Below are 12189 nucleotides of genomic sequence, written 5' to 3'. Positions count from 1 at the left end.
TGAAGCAGACATTCTACTTTAATCACCATTAGTATTCCTCAACACATGCAAAATTCAAATTTGGTGCGTCAGTCGAGAAGCAATGCCTCTCTCACTTACCTGCGAGTTGAGAGTTGGCCACGCCCTACAACACTCACCTATACTTCGAGGAAGTCGACATGATAAACGAATAGCAGTGGATCAACACTTCTTCCCCCTAAGACGACACAACGAGTTAGTTCACCATGCTCCAAGGTCCACAAATTTCAATCGGGAACACAGTCGCACTGTTTTTGTGAATTGTTGTGGACAGCATGCCGCTTTTCAGACTCCGGGCCTGTTTATTATTTTGCAGTTTCTTCTTCGCCGTTTCAGGTAAGTCAAAAGTCCAAATAGTAGTAATCGATCAATATTAATAAAAAAAAAAACCTGTTAGTTCCTAACTACGCCTTTTACATTGTTATTATTATTATTTCTGCGGCTAAACAACTGCGTATACAGCCATTGCTCGCTTTAAGGAGTGTACGAGTTGATTTTATGAGTCAAAAGAAACCAAGCAGGGCTATTATAAAGAAAATGAGTCTCATCATGAACTGTTATTGTTGGTATTGGTGTGGCCTTTATGATTAAATCTATCTGGTAAAACTGGGTTTCTGGGTTTTTCTTCAGTCGAGTAGCTTTTTTATATCGATTAAGCACCTCTTATTTAAAAAAAGAAAATAATGATCAAGATAAGGGGCGTGGTCGTGCAACATTTGAAAAGCAAGATTTCGCCCTAATATAATCTCTATAAAAAATAAATATAAGAATATCCAAAACATTCACATATATCTAGTTTGAATCAAATTAAAACGTGAAAGGGGCAATGTGCAACTTTAATATAGTATTGCACAGATATTAATATTGGCATACTGGTATTGGCGAGAAGAGATAACATCTTTCTCAGAGCAAGAACAATTTGATTATTATTCACCTGCCATTGACGTTGCTGACTGTCCAATCCATGTGAAACGTTGGCTCGTGATTGATAATGATGATGATGATGATTGGACAGCACCTCATTGGTCATTATTTTGGAAATGGCAACCAGTGTTCCCTTTTCCCCTGCAAGTGGATTGGGCAACTGTTAATATTTTTTTGGAAGGGTATCTTTTGGCAAGAGAAAGAACCATGTCTGAACATCTTACCAGTAGGAGCAGAATGCTTTAGAAATGCTTACAGGGGGTTTGGACAATGGAATAAAAATACAATCTGTTGTAATGGGATTAAAATGAAAGTTAATGTAATTATTTCCAGGTTTCCAGACACTGAGACTCACGCCTGACCGAGGCAGCACCGTCAACATCAGCAATACGGCCAAAGGGTCATTATGCAAAGTGTGTACCGGGGAGGGGCGAAGGTGTGACAATTCCCTATTGTTAAAAGGCGGCACCCCAGTATCAGTGGAATTCAATTGCCCCCAACCTGAACGTGTATTCACAGTGGAGATCACACGAAACATAGGTAATTTCAGTATCACTATACTTGTTGATGTACTTGCCTATGTTGATAAACATTGTCTATCCCTTAGTAAGTCAGTGTTTCTCACTATTCTTTACTGTATCTCTACTTAGACTGCACCACTAAATCATGCAATGATGACATCAGTCAGGGGGAATCAAACTTGGATCCGTGGTTGGTGTTTCACCGCAGGTTCACCTGGAATCTAAGATCTTTGGGACCAAAGTCGGTCCTGGTGGACTTTACCAGGACAAGCTTGAGACAAATTCCTCCATCTGAAAACTGTCCAGATATGCATACATATACCTTCAAGGCCTTCCAGGCTACAGGGACTGTGGCCATTGGCACATTTTGCAAGATGGGCCCGATAAGCAGTGCTCAAATTCTAAAGCAAGGCAGCTTCTCTTTGGACGTCCCACCAGAAGTAGAGATCCGAAGGGAGCAGTTTGCTGTGTCTGTAGCAGAGGACATCAAATGTAAGTTAATGTTTTCATCAAATAAGCTTCAATATATCTTAAGTTGAGTTCTTTATTTTTTTTGTCAATTTCTTATTTTTAGCTCTTGCCAAAATCACAGTGTCTTTGCCACAAATGACGTCTTCCCTTGAGTTGTTGTCTCCCAACTTTCCTGAGAGTTTTCCCGATGACGACGTCATGGAATGGTACTTTGAGATCACGAATAGACAAGGGGCAGCGATTGAATTCCTCAACCTCACAGAGCCACGTTGTGTCAAGAAGGAAATTGCGGCCGAGTATCATAGCAAAGGCAGGCGGGCTGTAGTCACAGCCTTGACGGACAACCAGCCAGTCCAAAATCAAGGAGATTTTTCTCTGATTCTGAGGAACTGTGAAATGGACAGAAGACGAGCTGGTTCTCCAGGTCTGTCCCTGAAACTTAGGGTGACATCTTCAAGGGTGAATTCACCAGGTATGTGAACAGCATTTACATTGAAATTCTATTCCATTTAAGAACCAATAAACTAAGATATCATTCAAGTAAAATACAAGGAAAAACTAACCAAAATCCCTTGTGGAAATCCACTATTTTCCCCACAGTAAATAGCATAGTCATAATGAAATTGTTATCATTCCAAATAGTCGGGTTCTACACTGTAAGCATTTTACATTGCTTGCCCATTGACTATTTTACTGTTTCAAATGACCAATATTGTAAAACCTGACATTTAAAGAAAAATGAATTTAGCTATTTTAGTTTCAGTACTCATACCGCTCTGGAAGACTGATTATGATTTGACATGTTGTAACAGGTAGATGTAGTTCAGGGCATCACATATTTTAACTCTTAAATGTAAAAAAAAAAACAAATGAAACACATTTTGAGACAGGGCAAATGTAGTGATAACTTGGAAAATGTGATTTGTAGTTGCCCCCAGGTTTGAGGGATTGGGAAGCTTTAGTGTTGCTTCACCCATGAATCACAAATGACACTTCCTCAGTTAAAACCCCCCTCAAAGTTTCCTTCTGTATTTGAAATATCTGTGAGGAGAACGAGAATGTGATGTAACTGTTCATAAACTGTTACCTGCAGTGTTGTGTAATGTGGACTCGAGGAAAATCAAGGGACTTTCCTTGCATCTGGAGAGGCTGAAGTCAGCTTCTGAATGCGAGATGAAGTTGAATTCTGTGACAATGGAGAAGATCACAGTGCCATCCGGAGGTGTTTCTCAGCTGTCTTTCCAGGACTGTCTTCCTCTACACGTCAACGTCACAGCTAGTGGAGTCATCGGTAAGGCCATGTTTGACTCATACCTGTTCAAGTAATAGGCTTTAATTCATTGCCATTATTCATGCTTCAGTGTAGTCTATGTTTCTTCACTTTTGAATTTTGATCATTGTAGCTGTCGAATGGAACTTTTATTTGTATCCAGAGTGCATCACTTTCTTACATTTTTCATGTTGTTCTGATGAGTGACAGTGGAATTCGTTTGTTCATTCGTGTTTTGGAATAAGGCATAATACATGTACATGTGTAAAAAGTGAAGCATGCCTTCTACTTGATGATAAATCAAGGATGACAATGCCATTATTGATTTTTTTTGCACAGCTTGCACTCAACTTAAAGATTGCCCGAAGTCCCCAGTGCCTCTTGCGGTGCCTAGTTTGCCAAGCTGCTTGCCGTCCCCTCTGAGCGCCGTGACCTGGACCCTCCGTGCTCCCCCACACGGCACCGTGGAGTTGAGCTCATTAGTCGGACCCCTGAAGCAGTCCCTGCAGGGTCAGCCCTGCAACGACAGCATCATCGCCCTGACGGAGGATAACGGCTCCACCCTAGGGCGTTTCTGTCCGCAGGGGGCCATTCAAAAGATACAAATCCACAACAACGTATCGGTCACCGTCACCAGAGTGGGCGGCCAATCACTAAGAGCGTCTGCCAAGCCCGTGTTGACTGTTAGCTTAAAAGGGGAGATAACAGGTAACAAAAAGCCAGCTTGATTCCATTCTAAGAATGATTTACGAACCATATCGATCATGTTTGTTTCCTCCTTCCTCCGACACAGAAAGATACATATTCACAGTATCCCCCAAAAGAGATGAGCCTCTCTTTTTGGCGACCCCCGGGTGGCCCATGGGGATGGAATCCTACGCCACCGTCTCCTGGATCGTCTCGCTCCCCCCGAAGATGGAGGCGCACTTGAAGTTCGTCAACCTCAGTCAGCCCAAGTGCGCCAACCGCCACACCAACATCCGGGTGCAGAGGTTCGACAGTCTGGAGGAGGACTACAGTCGCAGGGAGGATGAAATGGCGGACGAGATCAGCGTCTCGGAGAACTTTTACCTCAACATGTCCAACTGCATGCCCGAGAGGGGAGACTTCATGGTCATCACGGAGATAACCGTCCAAAAAAGTACCTATATTTTCCACACCTATTAAGTGAAAGATTTAATTTACATATTGATTACAGTGAAGTCTCTTGTTTTGTCTCATTCAGACCAGCTGTTGATTATTATAGTGAGTGTGGTCGCTGCCTTGGTTTTGCTTTTCATCGCCGTGCTGGTGGTGGTCTGTTTTGTAATCAAGTAAGTGCTTTTTATTTATCTTCTTCAGCGCTGCTGCCACTAAACAGCATATGCATAGCGGATTGATCAATTGTTCATATAAATGTTATGTATTGTAATGGAAAAAATAGTGAAAAAATCCAATAAAAAATAGAGAATATTTTCCTTCTATCTAAAGAATATATTATTCTCCATACATTAAGAGAAAAAAATATTCATTTTTTTATTTTGTTAATAAATAAACAACCTTTATTTAAAAAAATAAATAAATAGAAATAAAATATTTACTATAAAGGGCAGAATTGGACAATTTGACGTTAAAGAAGTTCTCTTAAATGATTCATCAACTATCAAAACAGTTGTTTACTATTTTGATAACATATTAATCGTCAATTAGTTGCTCAATCATGGCGACCCTATTTGTAAGTTGTTTTTTTCTCAAATTTACTAGTGGAATCAGTCGGTTTGAGGTGAACATTCTTGTCGATATGAGTGAAAGATATGTGAAGATTAAAGAACATATAGAAAAGTACATGCATTATACCTGGACTTACTTTAAAAAAAGTATACTTTTGAGTGCTTGCATTGATCTAATGGCTTGCTTCCAAACAGGAAAAAGAAGAAGAAGCTTGCACATGAAGTGTCCATCTATAATCCCAATGGCACCAGCTTCCACCCGAGACCCGTCTTCCCCAAAACACGGGAAGACAACGAGTCCCACGTGTACGCCTCCATTGAGGACTCGCTTGTCTACACGCACCTGCTGAGAAAAGGGGCAGAGATGGGAATCTACACGGAGTCGGACACATACCAGTCCTTTACGGGCCAAATGGACACCGAAGTGACAAAAGATGGCAGCGACTTGGAGACGGGAGTTTACCAAGAGTACCCAGCGTCACCTCAGGCTCCCCCGCTTCCCAAGAGACCCCTGAGTCACAACCACGCGCTGGTGGAGAACGTGATCTATCAGGCCCAGCTTTCCCCGGACGGCCAATCGGCAAAGATGGGGCCCAGGCTGGAGCCGGAGGGAGGGAACTGATTGGATGTGGGATTTCCACTTGACTTTGGAGGGCTTCGTTTCAGATGGCTGTGGGACTAATAAGGCTCATCAAATGGTATTTTTAATATTTTTTTTCTACACGTGTTGTGACAAACAATTCACAAACTAGACGTGTTCACACTAGCCTGGTTGCTGCAGCCTGTTTTTTCTTCACCAGCGGCAGCCAAATCAGAATTGAAATATTCTACTTGGGAGAAAAGGAACTATTGTTCCTAAAAAAAAAGACTAGTTTTCAATTGTTATTTAAATGTCTTTTAGCAATTTTTTATAATGCTAATAAAGTAGTGTGAAAAGATGCTTTATTCTCAGAACTTTTAAAACTAACCATACCGCGTATTATATTTAATGTCACCAGAAATATATAATAGTAATAGTAACGTTCAACAAAATTACTGTATATATATATGAATCGTATTTACAGAGCATGTGAGTTGTAGAAGTTAAAAGAAATATTTATATTTTTAAAAAGCTCAGTCAGCTAGAGCACACATATACCCACATATTTAATTAATATTCATATTTTTGCAGAATAGGTCGGCATGTGCTGCTCTAAAGGAATGTTTTCAAAACTTTATCTGCATTGTTTTTACATTTAAGATTATTTTAATAATCTAAATATTGCTGCTATACACAATATATGGTAACAGTCTTTATACCATATAAAATAGAAATTGAAAATCATTAAAAAAATACAGTTCTGACAAGGGATGGTAATCTAATGTAAGGCACTTTTGGATGAATAAACCCTTTATGAGGTCATTTTATTTGGAGGGAGAAGCATTTGCGCAATTTCCCTCTGCAAGACCTCTGCTCAAATGACTCAGAATCCTGACTCGCAGCAAATTATGCCACCAGGGGATTTTTTTTTAGAGCTAGGTGAAGGTCTTTGCTCAACTCTGAACTCAACTACCTCTATCTGCTGTACAGGAATATTTTTGAACTTTCATCTGAAAAGTAGCTTATAGTAGATTGTGAATACCAAAAAGAGAGTAAATATGATCTGACCTCACCTTATTGATTTAGTTTTTCCCCTTCAAATACTTCTTCCTTTGATCGTTTAGCCTTTCTGAGCAGTCAGGCTTCGGGTTAACATCATGTTTAAAAAGCTTGTTGAACTGCTGTTCATCTCTCTGGAGATGACTGACTTTGCTCTGGAGGATAAATGCTTTTTTGATCTGCTTGGTCTTGAAAAGAAATGCCATAGAGGAACATTTACAGAAAAATACTATGACGTTTATTTAGGTTAGTGATCAAATATAAGGATAAAAATCTAAGGTATTTAAACTGTCCTTTTTTTCGGAACAAATTGCAACTGCTTAGACAGTAAGTGCTGATCAAATGTTATGCAAAAAAATGACTTATTAGTAAGGTCAAACAATGTTAAACTCACATATAGAAGCTCTTTCAGATCGACAGCTCCCGTCACACCACTTGCCGTTGGCTGTGGTGGATAAGACGCCGCAGTTCTGGCCACGCCCGAAATCCGGCTGTGTGGTGATCTCTGTCTCCCAGTCCTTGAAGCGCAAATTGGAGCCCGACTGGTCCAACCACTGGCCTTCGGTCACCATGTCGTTGACGCCCAGCCAGATGGGCTTCTCAGGACCGATGCTCTGACGTACGCAAGAGAAGAGCCTGTCGTTTTCATCCCCTGTCACGGGGGTGCTGAGGCTGCCTCCCTTGGCCACGCAGTCATCACTGGCTGCGTGGAAATTCTTCTTGACCGGATTAGCGAGGAAACACTTGCCCGGGACGCGTGATGTTGTATGCTTTGGAACTAGGAATTGTCATTGACATACGTATGATTAAATATGGTATGCTTTGGATTAACAGATTTTCTTATGAATTCTCAAACACATTTAATTTGAAAAGTTTAGAAAACTTTAACCTACCAATTTAATTTCAGAAATTGATTGCCGATTTCATTCTTTTCCAGATTTAAATAATAACCTAAATTGTAAAAACAAAAATACACCCATTTTTTACCCACAATCCCCCAAAACCACAAACACAAAACAGCATTGTGATCTAAAATATAAATATATTGAAAAGGAACATTCGTCAAATAAATGAACAATGAAGCAAATACCGCATTGTCTAGTAACAAAACATTCATTGAAAAATACATCCTTTACCTTGAAGTACAAAAGTTGAAAAGGCAGCATGTATGCAATACATCCACGATGAAAAGTCCAGCAGTAATTTTACTGCTCAGTGCACAACGGTCTGGTACAGTACACTCAAATAGTAGTGACAGTGCTTGAGTCCACAGTATACACCATCACTAAAATGCATAGTCAGTCAATTAGTTAATTTAAGTTAGTGCAAACTTTCACAGTGGCTGTAATCTTTAGTCAGTGGAATACTAATGTTACATAACACAATTCTTTTGAAATTTATGAAGCTTGCCTGAATTGGTGATTGTGTGTTATGATCCCTGATGTCATGAACATCTTTCCCCTGCTAACACTTTGTTCGGATGTTTATTTCTCACCGTCAAATAGCAGCAGCTGGGTCGCTAATACGAGTTGACCTCTGTGTAGATTAGCCGGGAGCCCCGTTGTGCTTTGTGCACATTTGATCATTGCTCAGCAGGTCGTAAGCACTTTGGATTAATGCAAAGCCCTTTGCATCGCATAAGCAGAGCAGCTACAAAGCTCGCATTGCGACTCAGGGCAGATTCCTTTGACAGAAAAAGGAATCCAAGTAGTTAAAAATCCAAATTTACACAGTTGTGAAAATCACAGAAAACACCATTGAACAAAAGACATCTTAAAGAAATAACATGCAAAAATGAAGCATTCAACTCATAATTGTGCTTTAGTATTGGGGGATAAACAATCGTCATCTGAAGGCTCTCCCAAGTGTCATGCTCAATTCCTCCTGGTCATGTTGGGCAAAGCACTGAAACAACACACAGAGATATAGTTTAGCATATAAATGTGTGTAAGGCTGCAGAAGAGAGTCATGTTTATAATCACTAAGTACAAAAAGCAATGGGGAAATTACAATACACATTTATCAACCACAACATTAAGAACATTCATTTAATATCGGATACAAAAGCTTAAAAAATGACAACTCTTGACTATTCTGTATTGTTATACTTTTTGTTATTAAATATATTGTCAAATTAATATTGAGCTGAAAATAGTTTAAAATTTAGGTAATGTTGTGGCAGTGTATATTTAAATTTAGTTACCTAATGAAATAGGTTGACAACAACTAGACAACCAATCATTAATACAGTGTGCAAGTGCAGTTTGGTTAGTGAAGCCAGGGGTCAAAGTGCACCACGGTTACAGTGCGGAAAAGGGTGTCACAATGAGTAACAACACCACAAAAGTGCAGGTCATTTGAGGTATGTCACAAACCTTCCCAAGTGTTGCTTATACCAAAGCTAGCAAATAGAAGACAGCATTAAACCATACATTAGAACACAAAGGACGGGAAAAAGTCGAGCAAACCGGAAACATTTCAACGACTAAAAATAATGTGTAAACCTAAATATTCCAATTGAAAAACATTTGAACTTGGTGGGAAAAAAATGTCTAAAAAATGTTGACACTGAACTGTCAAATACTAGCAAGTATAATTACTGATCTTAACACACAGTTAAATGAGTATTTCTAGCAAAATTTGCATTGCACGCATAACCCATTTGGTGAAGTGCCTACCTTTGAGAATGTAATCTGTCAGGAGTGCTGGAACCTTGTCACTGTCGTCTCTCATTGCATGTAGGACTGAAATGTAACAGATCAATCACTTAATGGTGATCCTACAGATTCAAACTTAATGATGCAGTCGAAAAGAAATTTACTTTTGATCAAGATTTGGAGGTCCTCAATGGAAGGAGGGAGTCCTTTTTTTTCATACGGTATGATGGTGGTCAAATACTGTCATGGGATGAAAAATTAAAATGCAAAATTAATTCAAGACTCATATACCATGCATTGTTAATTGCAGGGAATAAAATTAAACTCCCGAAAATATAACTCAAGGCTGTTGGGAAGTTTATTATCCACTGAGTAAATTGTGCAAAAATTATACATTTAAACATTTGATCCACTGAATGTGTACAATTAATAGTTAATTCTGAAATGTTACCCCAAAATCTATGGTGAGTCCCGAAAATGAACAAAAGAAATGAACCTGTCTTTCACTGCATCCAGTCCCGAATGTTTGTCGAAAGCTGTTTTGAATAACGGAGGAGAGCCCCTCCATGCTGAAACGCTGAGGATGAAGAACATCAGAAAAACAAGAAATGTCACATGACGTGCCCAAAAAAATAAATAAAAAATAAATTAGCAAACATCATCAGGTTGGTCCTGAAATAAAAAAAAAAAAACCTCACAGATCCAAGAGACTTTTCCGTGTGGCTCTGCGAAATCGCTGCCGCTTTATGCTTCTTTTTCTTCTTCAGCTCCTCCCGGTGCTCCTTTTGTCGGTTTTGCACATCAATGAGCGCCGAGATGAACGTGTTCTTCACCTCCTTCTCGAAGAGCAGCTCATCCCTGAGAGCTAAGTGCTGCACCAGCTCTTCCGAGAGATTCTTGATAGCACTCTCTGCCTCCTCCAGACGCTTGTTCAGCTCCATCTTGCTGAGTTTGTGCAATCCTGTTACACACAAATAGACACAGTAAGTAATATACACAATATATTTAGTTACAGTCAATATAACATAACTGAATTGATTTTGTCAGCCTCCAAATATAGATATAGATAGGTAGTTGAAGATTCCACCTACGGTCTACATTAATTTGGTAGGTCACCTACGAGTTATTTGGATTAAAAAGGTAAAACATGTTCAACAACCTCCTGATTTCCTCATCTTAGTAAAATACTAAGACCTGGATGACAGCGAATTGTATCCACACTCACTTTCTTCATAGCTGGGACTTCTTGTGGGATGTTTTACATTAACAGAGAGCACGGACATCTTAGACTGTGCAGGATAGTGCTGTGTTTCAGAGTCAAACGACTCCTGCATCATCTCCTCGATCTCTTCAATCACCTACATAGTCAGTAAACACACACACGGCTGCAATGACCCCAGTGAAAATCACCTATATATCGCTCCCCAATCCAACTGAAGCTGTTGCAACATCTCTATTTAACAAAATAAACTACCGGTAGACCGTCACTTACCTGCTCTGCTGTGAAGAGCGGTTCCTCAACGAGGCACGAGACAATGATGGAGTGCATGTCGAGCTGTTCCCGCAGCTCCTCGACTTCAGACGCATCCGCCGCGACCTCCTTCGACGGACTCTAAGTAGACGCCACAACAGGGGAGGAAGGATTAAAATCTTCTCTGGCTCAGAGGATGTCTGAGATTTTTCAGATGAATGGAGGAGAGATTTAGCGGGTAGTAAAAGTGGGACACTCAGGGAAGGTCGGTGGGAGGGAGGGAGAGATGGGAGTCACTAACTATTTTCTCCTCCGGGTTCAAGGCAGGCCGAAGGAGGAAGCGGGCTCTCGAATGCTTCCAATTTACAGCCGTCATCTGCTTGTTGCTTTTGGTTAAAGCATTCCAGATTCTGTGGGGACATGAGAGGAAATTCATACTTATGCAAGCACCTCCTTATTAAAGATGGCTATTAATATTTCAATAAGGAGGTACTAATAAATAGGCACTATTATTTATACATAATTGAATTAAATGATTTTATTGTCATTACACAAGTATAATGACAATACATAATCATAATAATAAACAATCAATAAATAATAACCAAATCATTAATAAATAATTTGTCAACCTAATAAATATGAAGTAGTCAATTAGATTTTGAAGCCAAATCTTCTACTGAATGTCCGCCAAATTTTAATCTATTTGAAAGAGCATTAAGATACAATGGTTAAAACCAAAATCAAAAGACTGTTTAGGACGGCTTTGACATACGAGTTATTATGATTAGCAAAAGACTGTTTAGGACGGCTTTGACATACGAGTTATTATGATTAGCGATTGCTCCCGAGCACATCTAGATAAGCGCTTTAAAAATAATGAATGGATAACGAATGATGAATGTATGAAGCATGCTTTGAATTCACAGTGCAGTCCAGAAAGAACAGCAGCATAAACAAAAACAACGACACGGCGATTTACTCATCCGACTGTAGCAACGTATCCTCAGCGATCGTGGTCAGGGCTTCGCTGCTGACCTTCGCGGGACTCCACAGCCCGAAGCACAAAGACAAAGTCTGGTCAGAATCCCTCATCAGATCCTCCGTGAGTGCCAGATCGCTGCTCCCCCTGCGTAGACCCCAAAGCCCCCCATCTTTATCATCATCCTCATTAGTCCCACCGCTGAGAACATTAAACAGAAGCATCTCAGCTCCTTTCAGCGGGCAGCCGTCGTCCAAATGGGCAGGGGGCGTCGCCATCGCCCACCCGGGACAGCCTACCCGCCCAGGCTGGATGGAGATAGATGCACGGGGGTGGCGGGTTGATGCATCCCCCCTTCCTCCTTCTCCTCTTCTTCTTCTCAAACCACATTGATGCTGCTTGGCAGCCCCCCTGCAGCGGGGACTCAGGCTGCACGTTGCCGACTAGCGGTTGCATCAAACTGCGCATTAACTCTTTCAGAGACAATGGCAACTACAATGAAATAGATGGATCTCCCAAACTAATGC

General features: G+C 40.4%; 3 protein-coding genes across 8 annotated transcripts; 1 reads left to right on the top strand and 2 right to left on the bottom strand.

The window, feature by feature from the left end:
• Positions 1-110: 110 nt before the first annotated feature.
• cdcp1a (CUB domain containing protein 1a) lies at positions 111-5853 on the top strand. Of its 2 annotated transcripts, none has more exons than XM_077720213.1 (9): positions 111-354; positions 1276-1482; positions 1593-1955; positions 2038-2406; positions 3028-3225; positions 3544-3912; positions 3998-4345; positions 4430-4517; positions 5109-5853. In XM_077720213.1, the coding sequence occupies exons 1-9, from the start codon at positions 294-296 to the stop codon at positions 5533-5535; spliced, it is 2430 nt and encodes an 809-aa protein (XP_077576339.1). In that variant the 5' UTR covers positions 111-293; the 3' UTR covers positions 5536-5853. The 2 variants fall into 2 exon arrangements, with proteins under 2 accessions (XP_077576339.1, XP_077576340.1); XM_077720214.1 differs by having other exon boundaries at positions 112-354; positions 4430-4521; positions 5116-5255.
• A 680-nt stretch (positions 5854-6533) lies between these two features.
• Positions 6534-7334, bottom strand: clec3ba (C-type lectin domain family 3, member Ba; the record flags this gene model as incomplete). The annotated part of the gene is made up of 1 exon (XM_077720508.1): positions 6534-7334. A coding segment is annotated over one exon (408 nt), but the record flags the coding sequence as incomplete, so codon positions are not given.
• Positions 7335-7574: 240 nt separating this feature from the next.
• On the bottom strand, positions 7575-12129 carry fez2a (fasciculation and elongation protein zeta 2a). Of its 5 annotated transcripts, XM_077720222.1 has the most exons (10): positions 11663-12129; positions 10982-11090; positions 10702-10821; positions 10435-10567; positions 9908-10170; positions 9706-9786; positions 9374-9449; positions 9231-9296; positions 8928-8953; positions 7575-8457 (listed from the first exon to the last, which is right to left on the bottom strand). In XM_077720222.1, exons 1-9 carry the CDS (start codon positions 11938-11940, stop codon positions 8943-8945), a joined length of 1137 nt encoding a protein of 378 aa, XP_077576348.1. In that variant the 5' UTR covers positions 11941-12129; the 3' UTR covers positions 7575-8457; positions 8928-8942. The 5 variants fall into 5 exon arrangements, 4 of the variants coding, with proteins under 4 accessions (XP_077576348.1, XP_077576347.1, XP_077576346.1 ...); XR_013326805.1 differs by having other exon boundaries at positions 8928-9296; XM_077720221.1 differs by having other exon boundaries at positions 7575-8953.
• Positions 12130-12189: the final 60 nt, after the last annotated feature.

The sequence above is a fragment of the Stigmatopora nigra genome, chromosome 7 (genome assembly GCF_051989575.1).
Source record: "Stigmatopora nigra isolate UIUO_SnigA chromosome 7, RoL_Snig_1.1, whole genome shotgun sequence".
NCBI lineage: Eukaryota > Metazoa > Chordata > Actinopteri > Syngnathiformes > Syngnathidae > Stigmatopora > Stigmatopora nigra.
This window is presented reverse-complemented; position numbering and strand designations above follow the sequence as displayed.